The 20,458-nt window shown below is 35.1% G+C and overlaps 1 protein-coding gene across 2 annotated transcripts in view; it reads right to left on the reverse strand.

Moving 5' to 3' along the window:
- The window catches only part of LOC143053474 (prolyl 4-hydroxylase subunit alpha-1-like), a 38,440-nt gene extending 21,019 nt beyond the window's left edge, over positions 1-17,421 (reverse strand). Inside the window, exons 1-9 of one of the 2 annotated variants that reach the window (XM_076226271.1) lie at positions 17,213-17,421; positions 16,103-16,263; positions 15,255-15,407; positions 14,450-14,622; positions 12,775-12,832; positions 12,332-12,471; positions 11,336-11,500; positions 10,213-10,295; positions 8,348-8,456 (exon numbers count right to left, since the gene is read on the reverse strand). In XM_076226271.1, the coding sequence (XP_076082386.1) occupies positions 8,348-8,456; positions 10,213-10,295; positions 11,336-11,500; positions 12,332-12,471; positions 12,775-12,832; positions 14,450-14,622; positions 15,255-15,407; positions 16,103-16,263; positions 17,213-17,379 (1,209 nt within the window). In that variant the 5' untranslated portion in view covers positions 17,380-17,421. The remainder of the gene's footprint in view (positions 1-8,347; positions 8,457-10,212; positions 10,296-11,335; positions 11,501-12,331; positions 12,472-12,774; positions 12,833-14,449; positions 14,623-15,254; positions 15,408-16,102; positions 16,264-17,212) is intronic. The other variant, XM_076226270.1, reaches the window with a different exon arrangement.
- Positions 17,422-20,458: the final 3,037 nt, after the last annotated feature.

Raw genomic sequence — 20,458 nt, forward strand, 5'->3', positions numbered from 1 at the left:
GTTCGGTGTGAGCCAAGGCTCCGTGTTGAAGGCCGTATACTTTAACCTATAATGGTTTACTTTTTAAATTGTTATTTGGATGGAGAGTTGTCTCATTGGCACTCACACCACATCTTCCTTTTTCTATAGCACCTTTTGAAGTCTTACGCAAACGATATGCCTGTTTTCCCTTCACAGGACATTCACTGATATATTGTAGACGAAATGCGCGTCTGGCGTAAATATAAAATTTAAATACTGGTATCTATGATGAGTTAAAACTTAAAATGCAACCACTGAGTCGACGCCATTGCTGGTAGAGATTTATTTCCCCGAGGGTATCACCAGCCCAGTAGTCAGCACTTGTGTTGACTTGGCTTATCATTGATATAATCTTATAAATTAACACCGTTTTGAATTTTTGAAAAAACTAAGGTTTTTCTACACCAGGAATAGACTGCCTTACCTGTATTTTACAAAACTACTAGGAATGTTATGTTCTCAATGTTCTTCAACTTCGTCCTTTATTTTGGCCTTTCAATCATTATTTTGATTCGAGCGTCACTAATGAGTCTTTGTAGATGAAACGCGCGTCTGGTATTTATGATGAGTTTTTTTGTGTTATGCCGCTACTGGATGACCCCCCTAATTGGTTGAATTTTTTTTAAATTTTGAGCTCTAGTTTCAGATTTTTGAACAAAGTGCCCTTCGATACCTAGCGCAAAAGAAGAGCCTGTTTCTCTTCTACAAGACCTATATAGTCATACCCCGTGACACCCCTCATTATCTTTCTCTAGAACTCCTGGAATAGGCCGACCTTACCCCCATTTTTTGGACATTTTTTTCGAATTTTGAGCTCTAGTTTCAGATTTTTGAACATAGCGCCCTTTGATACCTAGTGCAAAAGAAGCGCCTGTTTCTCCTCTACAAGACCTATATAGTCATACCCCGTGACACCCCTCATTATTATTCTCTAGAAGTCTTAGAATAGGCCGACATCCCAAATTTTTTGACATTTTTTTTCAAATTTTGAGCTGTAGTTTCAGATTTTTAAACATAGCGCCCTTCGATACCTAGCGCAAAAGAAGCGCCTGTTTCTCTTGTACAAGACCTATATAGTCATACCCCGTGACACCCCTCATTATTTTTCTCTAGAACTCCTGGAATAGGCCGACCCTACCCCCATTTTTTGGACATTTTTTTCGAACTTTGAGCTCTAGTTTCAGATTTTTGAACATAGCGCCCTTCGATACTTAGTGCAAAAGAAGCGCCTGTTTCTCCTCTACAAGACATATATAGTCATACCCCGTGACACCCCTCATTATTTTTCTCTAGAAGTCCTAGAATAGGCCGACCACCCTAATTTTTTGACATTTTTTTCAAATTTTGAGCTCTAGTTTCAGATTTTTGAACATAGCGCTCTTCGATACCTAGCGCAAAAGAAGTGCCTGTTTCTCCTCGTCAAGACCTATATAGTCATTCCCCGTGACACCCCTCATTATTTTTCTCTAGAAGTCCTAGAATAGGCCGACCCCCCTATTTTTTTGACATTTTTTTCAAATTTTGAGCTATAGTTTCAGATTGTTGAACATAGCGCCCTTCTATACGTAGCGCAAAAGAAGCGTCTGTTTCTCCTCTACAAGACCTATATAGTCATTCCCCGTGACACCCCTCATTATTTTTCTCTAGAAGTCCTAGAATAGGCCGACCCCCCTAATTTTTTGACATTTTTTTCAAATTTTGAGCTCTAGTTTCAGATTTTTGAACATAGCGCCCTTCGATACCTAGCGCAAAAGAAGCGCCTGTGTCTCTTCTACAAGACCTATATAGTCATACTCCGTGACACCCCTCATTATTTTTCTCTAGAACTCCTGGAATAGGCCGACCCCCCTAATTTTTTGACATTTTTTCGAATTTTGAGCTCTAGTTTCAGATTTTTGAACATAGCGCCCTTCGATACCTAGCGCAAAAGAAGCGCCTGTTTCTCCTCTACAAGACCTATATAGTCATACCCCGTGACACCCCTCATTATTTTTCTCTAGAACTCCTGGAATAGGCCAACCCTACCCCCATTTTTTGGATATTTTTTTCAAATTTTGAGCTCTAGTTTCAGATTTTTGAACATAGCGCCCTTCAATACCTAGCGCAAAAGAAGCGCCTGTGTCTCTTCTACAAGACCTATATAGTCATTCTCCGTGACACCCCTCATTATTTTTCTCTAGAACTCCTGAAATAGGCCGACCCTACCCCCATTTTTTGGACATTTGTTTTCGAATTTTGAGCTCTAGTTTCAGATTTTTGAACATAGCGCCCTTCGATACATAGTGCAAAAGAAGCGCCTGTTTCTCTTCTACAAGACCTATATAGTCATTCTCCGTGACACCCCTCATTATTTTTCTCTAGAAGCCCTGGAATAGGCCGACCCCCCTAATTTTTTGACATTTTTTTCAAATTTTGAGCTCTAGTTTCAGATTTTTGAACAAAGTGCCCTTCGATACCTAGCGCAAAAGAAGAGCCTGTTTCTCTTCTACAAGACCTATATAGTCATACCCCGTGACACCCCTCATTATCTTTCTCTAGAACTCCTGGAATAGGCCGACCTTACCCCCATTTTTTGGACATTTTTTTCGAATTTTGAGCTCTAGTTTCAGATTTTTGAACATAGCGCCCTTTGATACCTAGTGCAAAAGAAGCGCCTGTTTCTCCTCTACAAGACCTATATAGTCATACCCCGTGACACCCCTCATTATTTTTCTCTAGAAGTCTTAGAATAGGCCGACACCCCAAATTTTTTGACATTTTTTTTCAAATTTTGAGCTGTAGTTTCAGATTTTTGAACATAGCGCCCTTCGATACCTAGCGCAAAAGAAGCGCCTGTTTCTCTTGTACAAGACCTATATAGTCATACCCCGTGACACCCCTCATTATTTTTCTCTAGAACTCCTGGAATAGGCCGACCCTACCCCCATTTTTTGGACATTTTTTTCGAACTTTGAGCTCTAGTTTCAGATTTTTGAACATAGCGCCCTTCGATACTTAGTGCAAAAGAAGCGCCTTTTTCTCCTCTACAAGACATATATAGTCATACCCCGTGACACCCCTCATTATTTTTCTCTAGAAGTCCTAGAATAAGCCGACCCCCCTAATTTTTTGACATTTTTTTCAAATTTTGAGCTCTAGTTTTAGATTTTTGAACATAGCGCTCTTCGATACCTAGCGCAAAAGAAGCGCCTGTTTCTCCTCTTCAAGACCTAATAGTCATTCCCCGTGACACCCCTCATTATTTTTCTCTAGAAGTCCTAGAATAGGCCGACCCCCCTATTTTTTTGACATTTTTTTCAAATTTTGAGCTATAGTTTCAGATTATTGAACATAGCGCCCTTCTATACGTAGCGCAAAAGAAGCGTCTGTTTCTCCTCTACAAGACCTATATAGTCATTCCCCGTGACACCCCTCATTATTTTTCTCTAGAAGTCCTAGAATAGGCCGACCCCCCTAATTTTTTGACATTTTTTTCAAATTTTGAGCTCTAGTTTCAGATTTTTGAACATAGCGCCCTTCGATACCTAGCGCAAAAGAAGCGCCTGTGTCTCTTCTACAAGACCTATATAGTCATACTCCGTGACACCCCTCATTATTTTTCTCTAGAACTCCTGGAATAGGCCAACCCTACCCCCATTTTTTGGATATTTTTTTCGAATTTTGAGCTCTAGTTTCAAATTTTTGAACATAGCGCCCTTCGATACCTAGCGCAAAAGAAGCGCCTGTTTCTCTTCTACAAGACCTATATAGTCATACCCCGTGACACCCCTCATTTTTTTTCTCTAGAACTCCTGGAATAGGCCGACCCTACCCGCATTTTTTGGACATTTTTTTTCGAATTTTGAGCTCTAGTTTCAGATTTTTGAACATAGCGCCCTTCGATACATAGTGCAAAAGAAGCGCCTGTTTCTCTTCTACAAGACCTATATAGTCATTCTCCGTGACACCCCTCATTATTTTTCTCTAGAAGCCCTGGAATAGGCCGACCCCCCTAATTTTTTGACATTTTTTTCAAATTTTGAGCTCTAGTTTCAGATTTTTGAACAAAGTGCCCTTCGATACCTAGCGCAAAAGAAGAGCCTGTTTCTCTTCTACAAGACCTATATAGTCATACCCCGTGACACCCCTCATTATCTTTCTCTAGAACTCCTGGAATAGGCCGACCTTACCCCCATTTTTTGGACATTTTTTTCGAACTTTGAGCTCTAGTTTCAGATTTTTGAACATAGCGCCCTTTGATACCTAGTGCAAAAGAAGCGCCTGTTTCTCCTCTACAAGACCTATATAGTCATACCCCGTGACACCCCTCATTATTTTTCTCTAGAAGTCTTAGAATAGGCCGACACCCCAAATTTTTTGACATTTTTTTTCAAATTTTGAGCTGTAGTTTCAGATTTTTGAACATAGCGCCCTTCGATACCTAGCGCAAAAGAAGCGCCTGTTTCTCTTGTACAAGACCTATATAGTCATACCCCGTGACACCCCTCATTATTTTTCTCTAGAACTCCTGGAATAGGCCGACCCTACCCCCATTTTTTGGACATTTTTTTCGAACTTTGAGCTCTAGTTTCAGATTTTTGAACATAGCGCCCTTCGATACTTAGTGCAAAAGAAGCGCCTGTTTCTCCTCTACAAGACATATATAGTCATACCCCGTGACACCCCTCATTATTTTTCTCTAGAAGTCCTAGAATAGGCCGACCCCCCTAATTTTTTGACATTTTTTTCAAATTTTGAGCTCTAGTTTCAGATTTTTGAACATAGCGCTCTTCGATACCTAGCGCAAAAGAAGCGCCTGTTTCTCCTCTTCAAGACCTATATAGTCATTCCCCGTGACACCCCTCATTATTTTTCTCTAGAAGTCCTAGAATAGGCCGACCCCCCTATTTTTTTGACATTTTTTTCAAATTTTGAGCTATAGTTTCAGATTGTTGAACATAGCGCCCTTCTATACGTAGCGCAAAAGAAGCGCCTGTTTCTCCTCTACAAGACCTATATAGTCATTCCCCGTGACACCCCTCATTATTTTTCTCTAGAAGTCCTAGAATAGGCCGACCCCCTAATTTTTTGACATTTTTTTCAAATTTTGAGCTATAGTTTCAGATTTTTGAACATAGCGCCCTTCGATACCTAGCGCAAAAGAAGCGCATGTGTCTCTTCTACAAGACCTATATAGTCATACTCCGTGACACCCCTCATTATTTTTCTCTAGAACTCCTGGAATAGGCCGACCCCCCTAATTTTTTGACATTTTTTCGAATTTTGAGCTCTAGTTTCAGATTTTTGAACATAGCGCCCTTCGATACCTAGCGCAAAAGAAGCGCATGTTTCTCCTCTACAAGACCTATATAGTCATACCCCGTGACACCCCTCATTATTTTTCTCTAGAACTCCTGGAATAGGCCAACCCTACCCCCATTTTTTGGATATTTTTTTCGAATTTTGAGCTCTAGTTTCAGATTTTTGAACATAGCGCCCTTCGATACCTAGCGCAAAAGAAGCGCCTGTTTCTCTTCTACAAGACCTATACAGTCATTCCCCGTGACACCCCTCATTATTTTTCTCTAGAACTCCTGGAATAGGCCGACCCTACCCCCATTTTTTGGACATTTTTTTTCGAATTTTGAGCTCTAGTTTCAGATTTTTGAACATAGCGCCCTTCGATACATAGTGCAAAAGAAGCGCCTGTTTCTCTTCTACAAGACCTATATAGTCATTCTCCGTGACACCCCTCATTATTTTTCTCTAGAAGCCCTGGAATAGGCCGACCCCCCTAATTTTTTGATATTTTTTTCAAATTTTGAGCTCTAGTTTCAGATTTTTGAACATAGCGCCCTTCGATACCTAGCGCAAAAGAAACGCCTGTTTCTCTTCTACAAGACCTATATAGTCATACCCCGTGACACCCCTCATTATTTTTCTCTAGAACTCCTGGAATAGGCCGACCCTACCCCCATTTTTTGGACATTTTTATCGAACTTTGAGCTCTAGTTTCAGATTTTTGAACATAGGGCCCTTCGATACTTAGTGCAAAAGAAGCGCCTGTTTCTCCTCTACAAGACATATATAGTCATACCCCGTGACACCCCTCATTATTTTTCTCTAGAAGTCCTAGAATAGGCCGACCCCCCTAATTTTTTGACATTTTTTTCAAATTTTGAGCTCTAGTTTCAGATTTTTGAACATAGCGCCCTTCGATACCTAGCGCAAAAGAAGCGCCTGTTTCTTCTCTACAAGACCTATATAGTCATTCCCCGTGACACCCCTCATTATTTTTCTCTAGAAGCCCTGGAATAGGCCGACACTCCTAATATTTTGACATTTTTTTCAAACTTTGAGCTCTAGATTAAACAATGACATAAAAGGTGCTATATTTTACAGGGTAGGACTACTTTTACATACGTTCTAAATTGAAGAGGGTGCATAGGTGGCCCTACACCTACAAATAATCCGTTGATAGATGCATAGTTATTGTGGTACTGAATATTAGCCTAAAAAGTTATGCGACTTGTTAAATCAATAGATTGGATAAAAACCATTTCAAAATTGAGTTTAAATTGCTATATTTTAACTGATTTTCTGCCTTTTTAAATATTTTTTTATTTAACGGCCGTTGTTGTCTTATTCTGTTTTTTGGTTTCTCGATATATCGCCTTATTGTTCGCTGGCTTATTGTTCGCTAGCTATTGTTCGCTAGCTTCTGCCTGGTTCAAGTTGATATCAAATTGGGTTTTTCACCACCAAACTCCTTAATGTATTGGGTTTTTTCATCAACACAATATTGAATATTTAGGCAATATCAACCTCAGATTTGTTTCCATCTTAAATATGTTTCTTTCTTTGTTTAACTATTTTATTTGGTTTAGGGTTAGGGTTATTTGCTAGCTGTTTTATTTGGTTTATTCACTGAGGGGCAATTGTAGGTTTAATTTGTGTCCCGTTTCAAACCTTCTGCCAGTTTTGTATTTTCTCATATAAACTGTAAAAAAACGGATATATGTGTATTCACAGGCACTCGTCTTTTACCTTTGTATAAAAAATTCTGAGACCAGTGCCTGTGTGTGTATTCACTAATTAACCGTAAAATGAAAAAAAAAAATAGTTTATGAACTCTAATTATACTTGAATGTTTTTGTTTTATTCAATTTACATAAATCTGGGTTAAGTTGTCCCTTCTTAGAACTTTTGGTTTCTGATGCTTTATCATGTCATAATTGATTTGGCCTTTCACTTTTTCCAACTGATTTCGAAAACCCCGTGTTTATTAGCAATGTTCTCGTTAAGGTAAGCACACACGCCCGTGCGTTCGATGAACGCTTCCTAAAAACACTGGCTGAGTCTTGTTATCATCATAACTTTCCCTCATCTCTTCAAAAGAAGCAGAAAACATGCTTCTTTTCAATATTTTTACCGGACATTCACTTTCGTTTTAATTCAATGTATGTTATGATAAATCCCGAGCAATTCGAAAATAAATATGACTACATGACCATGATGACACACGCTTATTGGATAAACGCCGAGAAGATCGAAATGTTTAAAAAAAATACGTGTACCCTTTGAGCAACGGAAAACTCCAACAGGGACCCATTTCAGCTACTTGATGCAGGGATCTATTTTTAGAACGCAAGGAAATTTCCAATTATAAATATTATAAAAATAGATTTACGCGACGACTGTAATTAGATAAGGGTAAATAACGCAAACGGTAGCCAATAAAAGGGTTGAGAACTCATGGTTTTGGCATATAATTGGGTTTTCCTTTGAATTAATTGGGTAATTGAACCCTGCAATGGGCAATTGCATTGGGTTTTTTATTATTTGTATTGCGTGATCACGCTAATACGCAGCTTATCTGGAGCTCTGCGATGTAAAAAGTTCAAGTTTCCAAAATATTCTAAAGCCGGAACCCCCCAAAAAACCAATGGTGCTTTGAAATACCCAAGACATATGTTTATGAGACAGAAAAGTTTTTCTGCAATAAAATGTAGAATTAATTACCTACAACTGTCAAATTCAAGGGATTTTTTTCGACCTATTTTTTTCGAATAAAACCGGATGTGACGTACCATGATTTGGTGGTACTACACCTAAATTAGCTTGCAACAAAATAATAGAAAATAGAAACAAAAGCACAAATAGTTAAACAATTTTGTTAAATTCCTAATAAAGTCAACATGGGTGATTATCTGAACAATGCCCCTCGTTATTATTTTACAAAGTGGTCAACATTGAAAGATGAGTCTGACTGAAACCTAGTCTAGTCGTAAAGGTGGATACCCAATCAGGCGAATTACATTAAATAATCTACTTTTATTATATGTACCTGAAAGTGGTCAGCTTGTTTGTTGTTCATTCTCAATCCAGTTAATCTTTCAAGGAAGTTATTAAGTCTACCAACTGCTGGATAATCTGTGTCATCTAAATACTTAAACCTGATACAAAGATAAAATTAATAAGAAACTTAGCCATAACAAAAAAAAACACTCTGTTTTTGTATAAGAATTATAGTAAAGAGAGAGGCGAAGAATACCAGAGGGACACCCAAACTCATAAGTCGAAAATAAAATGACAACGCCGTTTAAAAAAAAAAAAAAAAAAAAAAAAAAACAATACCCGGTAGTACACAAAACACACACATAGAACACAAAAAATGATTAACAAGAATCCGACCAAAAACTAGGGTGATCTCAGGGCTCCGGAAGGGTAAGCAGATCCTGCTCCATATGTGGCAGGATCCTGTTATTTACTTCAGTTGTTTATTATACAATATAAAAATGGAGATGTGGTATGATTGCCAATGAGACAACTCTTAACAAGAGACCAATATGACACAGAAATTGACAACTATAGGTCACCGTACGGCCTTCAACAATGAGCACTGCCCATACCGTATAGTCAACTATAAAAGGCCCCGAAATAACAATGTAAAACAATTCAAACGAGAAAACTAACGGCCTTATTTATGTAGTAAGTATCGTAGAATTCTGTTTCTTTCGAGATAATTGTTATGAAAAAATTCAGTTTACATCGTTTTAGGCCCACTCCTCGATTCGCGTTTTAATAATTCAAAATTTGGTGACTATTTTAACTGAAAGAATCAACGAACTTGAGAAATAGGATACAACAGATACAATTAAGTCTGCCTCATATCTTGATTTAGAATGAAATTCAAAACAGTGTGGCTGTGGCCATTGATTGACACATTAAATTCATCCATTGACTGGGACAATTTACGTGAACGTGTGTCTGTAACGACCACTGTTCACGACGTACCTACGATAGACATTTAAACTGTGGGGTCACCAAAGGTTTCTTAACGCCTTTAATTATAAAATAATTCGAAAAATTAATCAGGAATAAAATTAATGTTTTGATTTATACAATTGATATAAATCAAAAGATCGTGTTATTCCTGATTACTTTTTCGAATTACTTTATTAAGGTGTTGAGGACCTTTGGTGACCCCATAGTTTAAGTGTCTATAAAAAGTACATTATGAGCAGTGATCGTTACATACAAACGTATACCTAAATTGTCCCAGTCAATGGATGAATTTAATGTGTCAATCAATGGCCACAGCCACACTGTTTTCAATTTCATTCTACATGTAGATATTAACAATGAGAATCGGTTGAAAACAAAATTTTACGACAACAGATGATTTCAGCTTCCCAATTGTGATCTTTTTTTTCTCTGTGTAGCAACATTCCAGCAGCGCTTGAATTTGAATACGGAGTATATATCTCCCAGTTGATACGGTATTTCAGGGCTTGTATTATCTACCATGCTTTCTTTGATAGAGGGTTGCTGCTCACAAGACAGCTATCAAACCAAGAGTTCCAAGTGGTGAAGCTGTGGTCATCCCTTCCTAAATTTTACGGACTTTATCTAGAGTTGGTCGACCGTTATGGAATATCCGTTTCACAGGTGATCATATGTTACGAAAATCACAACTACAGTCCCGTATCCTTTCCCGGATGTGACCTATCGAATTAGACTTATTACCGGGTATGAAATAACATGAGCAACATGACGGGTGCCAGGTGAGGAGCAGGATCTGCTTTTTCCGTAACCTTGACCTACATGTATAATGGTTACTTTTATAAATTGTGACTTGGATGGAGAGTTGTCTCATTGGCACTCATAACACAACTTATTCTTCCTAAATCTAATACATGATGAACTTACGTTGAACTTGTTCTGTGGTCAGACTGGACATTGCTATCATTGATGGTCCTACCTTTTAAATTCACTACTTCAGATCTTGAAAGCTATAAAAAAATCAGATTTGTATACTATATTTCTATATATATATGCCTTTAATTATACTTAATCCACTCCTTTTTAGCTCTGTCAACTGTCGAATCATACCACCTCATTTGTTTTATATACTAGTGTATCGCCTAATGAGAAAAAACTCACTTCAATAGTTTCATGCAGATTATCGTTTTTGAGCAATTACATATTTTTCTTTCTAATTCTTTAAGTTCGATTGTTTATCTCCGACTTGTCGTCAATATAATATAGAATTTTATGCGACTGTTATTCAAGTAAGGGGTTAAATTAGCTGTAAAACCAGGTTCAATCCACCATTTTCTACATAAGGAAATACCTGTACCAAATCAGGAATATGACAGTTGTTATCTATTTGTTTGATGTGTTTGAGCTTTTGATTTTGCCATTTTCTCCGGAGTTAAGTATTTTTGGTGATTTTACTTTAAGCATATTTTTTTATAATCATTACGTGGTTTGTTAGCTATTGATATTTTATTTTTACAGCTTAGATAATTGAACTTTATCAGAGAGACAGACTCGACTACCGAATCTCGTTCAATGCGATGTTTTTTTTCGTCTCGAAAAGAGAAATATCGTATATATTGTGTATTTAATTTAAGAAAGACAATTGTTTAATTCATTTTTTATAATCATTATTGAAAATCGACCCCGACACATGATTACATGTAGCACCGCTACATTTTTGTAAGTGCTTCTCCCAAGGCAGGAACCTGTAATTCAGTACATGGTTGTCGTTTGTTGCAATGTAAGACATATTTGTTTTTCGTTTATTATTTTAAAATTAGAACATAAATTAGGTCGTTAGTTTTCTTGTTTTACATTTGTCATTTCGGGCCCGGTTTTAAAGCTGACCATGCGGTATGCTCTTGATCATGGTTGACGTCGGTGCGGTTAATTATACTATAGTTGTTAATTTCAGTGTCAGTTGGTCTCTTGTGTAAAGTGTCAGTTGGTCTCTTGAGTAAAGTTGTCTTATTGGCAATCATGCCACATCTTCTTTTTTATATTAACTTACTTGAAAAGATTTTGCAGTAAAGTGACTTATAACATCTACATTGATTATGTCATGAACAACTATTATTGTTGGTGATTTGTTGATGATCTCGATTTTGATTGGTCGGTAGTAAAATCCGATGAAGGGATATCCTAAATATTTACAGTATCCTTCTGAATATAGGATCTGAAATGTATAAATAACATGATTGATGTTTTTCCAATAAATGCAAAAGAAACGAGGTTGAGTCGTCCCACGCATCGTTGTATGCAACAGTTTGAAGAAGTCGTATGAATAATTAAATATTATTTCGACAACTTCTATTTAAATATTCATGAGGAAAAGTGATGTCGGGTCAGTGACTGTATATGACATAGAAATATACAGTCAACGCATTTTGACTACTCAAATAGAACGAGTGCAGTATAAATATACATATAAGATAAACTAGACGATATCTCTATAGATTTTGATATATACCACGTAACTGTTTATTAATATAGACATAAGAAGATATGGTATGCGTATGAATCGTTATGTGTAATGCTTCAAAATACAAAAAAAAAGCTACCAAAACAAAATAGTTTAAGATATTTATACCACTCTTAGTAGAGACAAAGTTGAATATGAAATCCAACAAAAAAATGAATTGGCACTAATATTATTAAAAAGACATATACGTAAATAAATGAAATTTGAATTCGTGTTTTTCTCACTGATTGTTTATTTAGATATAGGAAGATGTGGTGTGAGTGCCAATGAGACAACTCTCCATCCAATTAACAATTTAAAAAAAAGTAAACCATTATAGGTCAATGTACGGCCTTCAACACGGAGCATTGGCTCACACCGAACAACAAGCTATAAAGGGCTCCAAAATTACTAGTGTAAAACCATTCAAACGGGAAAACCAACGGTCTTATCTATATAAAAAAAAACGAGAAACGAGAAACAAACAAACGACAACTACTGAACATCAGATTCCTGACTTAGGACAGGTGCAAACATTTAATTTACCTGTTTCCTGCATAAGAACTCATAATTCTTGTTTACTTTTAAGTTTCTGTCCAGTTCTGGTCCATAGAATTGGATTGTTTTGTTTTTTACCATTACGTGTAATTCTGCAGTCAAATTCTGTTTAAATTTTGAGTCATCATCTATACATAAAACAAATGAGGATTATAATTATGTTTTAAGTTACGATTAACATTTACAGTAACGAAACATTTAAATTTCATTGAACACCATTAAAAAGAAAAGACTTGTTTATTTGTTTAATAACAGTTGTTTTATTTGACACAATCAGATAATTTTAAGTCCAGTTCTAGATCTGTACACGATCAAAAGAGGCGTGCATAACAGTCGTGCGTATTTTCTCTCCTCTTTTATTGAAATGATTTATCATTCATTTAACTAGTTTAAATAAAACATTCCAGGACCGAAGTGTCTTTTGATATTACCTTTCTGAAGTGTAGTAAATGCAATTCTCATTCTTGTTACCTTTTCTGCTTTAATTTCCTGTAATCGAACGAACTGTTAATGAAACAGAAAAACAGCAAAAAACAAAAAAACAAAAACAAAAAAAGACAGATGATCATGTGGGTTGTCCACCCATGGGAAATGTCAACTATTCATTCGTAATTGAAGATTCTGTAACATATAGATAGTCATTCAGTCATTCAAACATTGTGCCAATCCACGTATCTATTTAAAATTAACTAAAAAGCATCATTTTTATAGATATCTTTTAAAATTCTCTAGTCATAATTATTATCTTTAAAAAAAATTCATCCTACAACAGTTTACAGGCTGTATATGCCCGCGATTTCGCGGGTGTGTTCTAGTATACATAAAGAGAACGCTATGTTGGAGTTTCTTGTGGATGAACAAATGTTTACTAAAGAATAAAAAGAGTATAATATCTAGATAACTTTTCAGAAATGTTGTCTGTTTTTTTTTTTTATAGAAAATCGCAACACAAAGATCAAATTTATGGTGATAAAGCAAATACTATAATCTTTTCATTCATAAAAAATATAATTTATGCTGACAAGATATACTTTCTAAGAACAAAGGTCCATGCTTTTAATTAGATCTATAATATCGGGTGTAAAAAAAAACCAGAAAATTGATCTTGCTATTGTGGACTTTAACTGTGTTTTCTTGTGGACTTTAGCGGAGTTCAATTTGTGGACTTTAGCGGAGGTCAATTTGTGGACTTTTAATTTAGCGGAAATTTTGTGGACTTTAACGGCGTTGTGGACTTTAGCGGTGTTGTGGACTTTAGAGGAATTGTGGATTTTAACGGTGCCACAAACGTGTATATTTCAATACATTCACATTTTTTTTTATACCAAATTAACCAATTTTACTCATTCAAAGAAATTTTAAAGAACCTAATTTAGTTGTTTATGAGAGTATGAAACGACGGATAATTTAACGGATGATAGAAACCTTTTGAAATATAAGGATGCCCACGTGAAATGCATGAACAATCTATAGACAATAAAGTCCCATCAAATTGTCAATGGCTTTTAAGGCAATGTTGACTGCTGTACCCCTATTTTTGACACTTTCACCTATCATGTCTGTTTGTTTTGTTCACACATCGTTGTCAATACAATGGAATTTGATACGACTGTCATAAAATTGAGAGGTTTAGATAGCTATAAAACCAGGTGTATTCCACCATTTTCTACATAAGAAATGCATGAACCCAGTCAGGAATGTGACAGTTGTTATGTATTAACTTGATGTGTTTGAGTATTTCATTTTGCCATTAAATTTTGATTATGGACTTTTCGACTTTTCTTCGGTGTGAGCCCAGGCTCCGTGTTGAATTCGAAGGCCGTACATTGACATATAATGGTTTACTTTTTAAAAATTGCTATTTGGATGGAGAGTTTTCTCATTGGCACTCACACAACATCTTCCTGTATCTATTTTTAGTTTTGATTTTTCCTCGGAGTTCATTTGTTTGTGATTCTACTTTTTATCTATCTCAAAAACAAGCAGACATACCCTTCATTTCCCATACTTTTTTTAGTTCCTTCATTTATATACTATCAATTTATACAAGCTTTTTTAAAAGCATTTTTTTTTTATAAACAGAAGAGTGAACATCCTTACACTTACCTGTCGTTTTGCATTTTCTATAAAGCCAATGACTATTGAACGGAATATCTTTATGTTCTGTTTTGTAGATTTGATTTCTTGTTGTTTGGTTAATGTTGTAAAGAACCATTGTATTGCCAATCTGTTATATCCTTTTTTAAACATAAAAAGTCCAATGTCGAAACAATCAAACGCTGAAAAAAAAAATAACGATAAACGCAGTTAATTAATAGAAAAAAAAATACTTAAAGTTTAAAGAATTACATATTAGTTGAAAGGTGGTTCCTCATTAGAAAATTTTGTCATTTGAGTTTTTTGGTATCTATCGTCTCTCATTTTCACAAATAGATTGACTGTCACACGTTAAATTTTGATTGTAAATAAAGACATTTTTTTAATAGTATTTAGAAAAAAAAACCGACTATTATTCCTTATTCCCATCAGAAAATGTAACGAATATTGTCATTAGATTGTATTTCAAAAGAATGATTACAATATGGCGCATTTTTGAGCCCATTCGCTGCGCCAACTTACAGGATCAGGAACATGACAGTTATTTCCCGTTCTTCTTTTTTATGTTGTATTTATCAAACGGTATGTCAGTTGCGTGGTGAGATTTCGGGTATGCATCAACGAGACAGCAAACAAACGACACAAATAAATTAGAAAAGGCATGCCAACCTTTCTTTTAAGAGTTCTCTTTGATTATACTGGTAGATCTCTGAAATATAGATATAGCTTTGTCACTCTTAACATTTAAAATTATGAAAGTATGAAAGGATACAAACAATTACCCATTTGTTAAACAAAAAAATTGTGATGTTACCTGTTAAAGTTGGCACTTTAATTCCAAGTATGTAACCACTAGCCATGTCACGTGACGATACGTTGTACGTGTTTTGTAACCTTACGAATGACAGTAGAACACCTTCTACGTCTGCTCCCGTCGGTAAATTTAAAATGAATGATGTCATTGTTTCTGTAAAAAATATAAAATTTGCTAAATAATTCTGTAGAAAGGTTACTTGTAGTCTTTTCTGTCTAAATATCAAAAGGTGTTTTCATTTACAAAGAGAACGAGGTGTCAGCAAAATTTGTTGTGCTGTGTTTTGTACGTTGAAATGTTTGATCTCACAGTCACAGCGATACCGTTCATCAAAGAACAAAATCCCACAATAGTCTGCATGTTCAAAACGAACCCGTAGCAGCGATTTTAGCTTAATGATTTGGGAGTTATCAATAAAGAGTTAAGTACAAACTTTCAGGCAACGGCTCTTCGGCACATTTCGGCATATATAACAATCTGAAGGGTAGAGGAATCTGCCGAGATTTGCCGATTTATTAAGAAAGACTTCTAATAATCTGATACAATAAGGTAGCGAAATCTGCCGATTTACTTTGCCGAGCAAACAAATTTAACACATACTGTCAATATAATAGAAAGTTGTCTCATCGCCATACTCAATCATTCAAATGTCAAACAAAAACAATTTATTCAGGTTTTGTTTAAAAAAATGAGACGGGGAGTGGGATCTACTTTTTTGGGGGGTCTTTTATGAAAACTACTTACAAAAATTTATAAAAAATGGTCTGATTTTGGCACTTACAAAGTTTGGAAGGGAATGAAAAGCATTGATTTTCATATTATAACCACATCGTTTTAAAAATAATTACCTTTTAGTAAAACATCGTCTGTCTTATTAATTATATCTCTAATTGGACTTAAAGCCTCGTTGACTGTTCTAGCATATTTGTACATAGAAACAGGATTAGGAAGTGTTGTTGTGTTTCTGTTACATTCCTCCGAGATTTGATCCTTTAATCTCTCTGAAATACTGTGAACGAAAGCATAAATTACATTGCTTCTCTAATTAAATAATGGGGTTATAAAAACGTCCGAAATTGTTTCAATATCTAATCGAAATATAGTTTCTATCGTGTCGTTTTTCAAAGGTTATGATTTTTCAATTAAGAAGTGAAATTCTGCCTAAGAATCAGACGGTGGTGAAAATATGAAAAACCCATTCAAGAAACATTAATGTATGTTCAAATTGTATAATGTTGCACAAATATAACATTCTTGTCATTTTATTGTTCTGATATTTTACAACAAATGCATTGAAATAAACAATTAAGGGGAGCTAACCCCGTAATTTACTTAACTCTTGCAAAAATAATCTTCCAGACATTCAAAAACGAAAAACGTACTAATTATGAAATTAGTATGGCGTTCATTATCACTGAACTAGTATATTTTTGTTTAGGGGCCAGCTGAAGGACGCCTCCGGGTGCGGGAATTTCTCGCTACATTGAAGACCTGTTGGTGACCTACTGCTGTTGTTTTTATCTATGGTCGGGTTGTTGTCTCTTTGGCACATTCCCCATTTCCATTCTCAATTTTATCTTTTACCCAGGATGAGGGTATCTCAAAAATATGATTGTTAGGCAGTGAGTTTTTCTGGGATATTGTTTGCTTCATATTTTCAAAATTGCTTGATTCTTTCATGACTGACACTTACGGCCGATTGTAAGAAGATCGCTCCTATTTAAATGTTATTTAAACAAACCAACGAAGACAATTTTTGTTTACGCTTTTAATCTACTACAGATATAAGGGGTGGAACCAGGATTTGTGAAAAAAAAGTGGGGAGGCAATTGCTGAAAACTGAATATATAAATAATTTACAACTGCAAGCTAAACAAAATTTATTATTAATTAAAAAAGAGAGTCCTCTAGCCTCTCCCCAAGGAATCCGTCACTGTATAATATAGTTATTTATTTACCTTTTTAACTCGTTATACCCGTTTAAAGATGCTATGTATTCCGAAAGATTATATGCTGTCCTCTTAGAATCTTCAAAATGTTGTGTGCACGTAAACAATATACCAATACAAGAGATAATATTCATGGCTATTATTACGGATACTAATAATTTACGGACAGACATCATGCAAAATCCTATAATAAAAAAATGAAAAAAAAAAAAAATGTCTTCCGGTTTTCGATGTCAGTTGGTTTTAGTCTGTAAGTATTGCCGTTGGGTATATTATTTTATTTGTGAGGGGCTTGATGGGGGTCTTTCATTTCTTATTCTGTAATGATTTAAATAATTTGTTTCTATTATTTATATAGTTTTTCTTTCGTTCAATATTATTTTTATTTCAACACACCATTATTCTCTATTTATTTATTTTTTTGTCATATTTTTCTTAGTAGATTTTTGTTTAGACCTGAACGGGTATTCTATATTGTGTTAACCCGATCCACATCCTCATTTATATTCATTATTGCCAGAAACCGTATGGAAACATCGAAACAAAGCTACTATTATATGAATTCATTAGTATTATATTAACTGAAACAATAATATAATGATAGCAAGTAAATAACATATTGTTGTTCTTGGTATAATTATCAGGTACGGGAAATACTGAATAGAAATGAACACAAATCAATTATCACTTTTAGAAGAGAAAAAAAACCCAACTAATGTGACAAACATATACATATAACTATATAGATATAAGTAGATGTGGTATGAGTACCAATGAGACAACTCTCAATCCAAGTCAGGTTCTAGCTAGGATATACATTATTTTCATGGTCTTATTATCAATTCACTTCCTGATACACTACATGTATAGTTCACCCTCAGTCAAAATGTCACAATCTGGAAAAAGACAAAATCAGTAAAATTACCTATCGGCAAACCTCGTGATGGAGGTACGGAATCGACCGAGTTGTCACGAAGTAAATTTACATATCAGACGACTTTCCTGGTATTTAAAGAGCTGATATGAATAACACTTTTTAATTCAGATTTGTTCCGAACGGGTGGATTGTTCTACATGTTCCATGATACATAATTACTTTGATTGGATATCTTTACTTAAGTGGTTTTATGCATATTATCCCTAAGCCAGGAAAAACATGTGGATAGCATACCATTCATTTCTCGTGAAAACAAGTTTATGCAGCTTACAGAAGCAATATAATGTTCCATCTTCGACAAATATTGAAGTTCCGTTATCTCTCAATCTACAAGCAATATAATTGATTTAAATTATACATTAATATAATAGAAATTACTTATTAGTGATAAATATTGTATATATGGATGTTCAAAACATGTATGTTGTACATGATACATACAAGGAGAACAAAATCCTCAGGCAAACATCTGACATTGAGATTTAGCTATCGATTATTATCAAGGACATGATTAAATCATGAATATATATACCCATTTATTGTAAACTTATATGCATATTGTGAAGAGAATGATAATAAGATATATTTGATAAATCTAAAATATAAATGATTCCGAAAAAATAATAAAATCGGTTTTCCTGTTAGTCTGTTTTTTTTTAATGTTTTGTGTTTATTTTTTTCGGAGTGGCTATTTGTCCGGCTAGCCGGACGAATAGTGCCAGGGCTATTTGTCCGGCCATTGCAATGCGCATGTCATATAATGTGCTTTCGGAAGTGTGTGTAATATTATCTTCAGAAGCACCGAGGGGGCGCGTGTAATCCGATCACTGATTTTCAATTTTAAGATCATGGCTGAAAACGGCGATATCAATATTTGTGATAAATCTTGCAGTTTTCGGAATTTGACAATGAAAAACGATAGTATGAACTTCAAAAAATGATATAATCTTATGAAAGAGACTAAAGAAAGGGGTTGGGGGGGGGGGGGGGGGGAGGTTACAACCTTGAAGTAGGTATGTTGGATATAGGATTATAAAAAGTGGGGTACTGAAATACACGGGACAACAAAGATGGGATTAGGAGAAAAAAAGAAAAGAGAATTTTGGGAAAAGAACTTGAAGCACACCGTGTCACTCCGACCCCTCGCGTAAATAAAATAAAATCCAACCTAGAATTTCTGAACAAGATTTTAACAGTGTTGTTCACTTTTTTTTCTTTTTTTTTGTGGGGGGGGGGGGTGCATTATAGAAAAATCTCCCATCTCTCACTCAAAATATGGATAACTTTATGTCAAGGGGTCTATAATTCTATTTGACAGCTACAGACATAATAATTGTGTACCTTTTTTCAGTTACACAAAATCCTTTACGTAAACTTAAAATGAGTCAAACAATACTTAAGCTTGTTTTTCTAGTAATTTATTCTCTCTACTTATTTAAAAAATAAGAATATACATTAATTTTTTTATAATTATTCGTCATCCACATTGGACTATATTCTGGTATGAAGAAAACAACAATTTCAATTACTAGTAACAAGATTAGGCCCTAACAATAAAGATTACAAACATGTGCTACCCCCTGGTGCTGCTGAAGATCATATTCCACGCACACACAAATAGTGACATGCGCATTGTATTGGCCGGACAAATAGTCCTGGTACTATTCGTCCGGCTAGCCGGACAAATAGCAACTGCCTATTTTTTTCTACCAGGAAATCTACCTACAATAATCGAAAAATACAAAACTGTATTTCGGATATTCAAATGAGATACTATTTAAAATAGTTCTGATGTGTCCAAAACTGTTCTTAGAAATATACCATATATAGGTTAACTGATTTGCATGATTTCATGTATGAATTTACAAGTTATCCTGATACATAATTTTCTTTAGATAACAGAAAATAAGTTTACGCATTTAGTAACGAAATAATCTGTTATATTGAATTATCAAACTCCAAATCGGCACATCTCGGCAAATGTACGAATCATGTAGGGTAGCGGAATGTACCAAAGTTTGCCGATTGACTATATTCCATGCGTATTTCTACTGTTTCTGGTATTATCTTCATCAGGTACGCTTAATTTAAAATTGTTGACAGGTATTTTTATTTTTTTTAAAATCAAATGTAAAATAATCACAGTAAATCTAAATATATGTGAAAGATCGATTTATAGTTGTCATTTATACAACTTCCTGTTTGGGTCACCGGCCGAAAAATGGAGGTCATCAGTAGTGAGCTGAGGGAGAAAAAACTTTAGAAAGTGATCATCAAGAAACTTTGATATAGTATGATCCACTTTTTTCGAAATTAAA

This window comes from Mytilus galloprovincialis, chromosome 12 (genome assembly GCF_965363235.1).
Source record: "Mytilus galloprovincialis chromosome 12, xbMytGall1.hap1.1, whole genome shotgun sequence".
Lineage (NCBI taxonomy): Eukaryota > Metazoa > Mollusca > Bivalvia > Mytilida > Mytilidae > Mytilus > Mytilus galloprovincialis.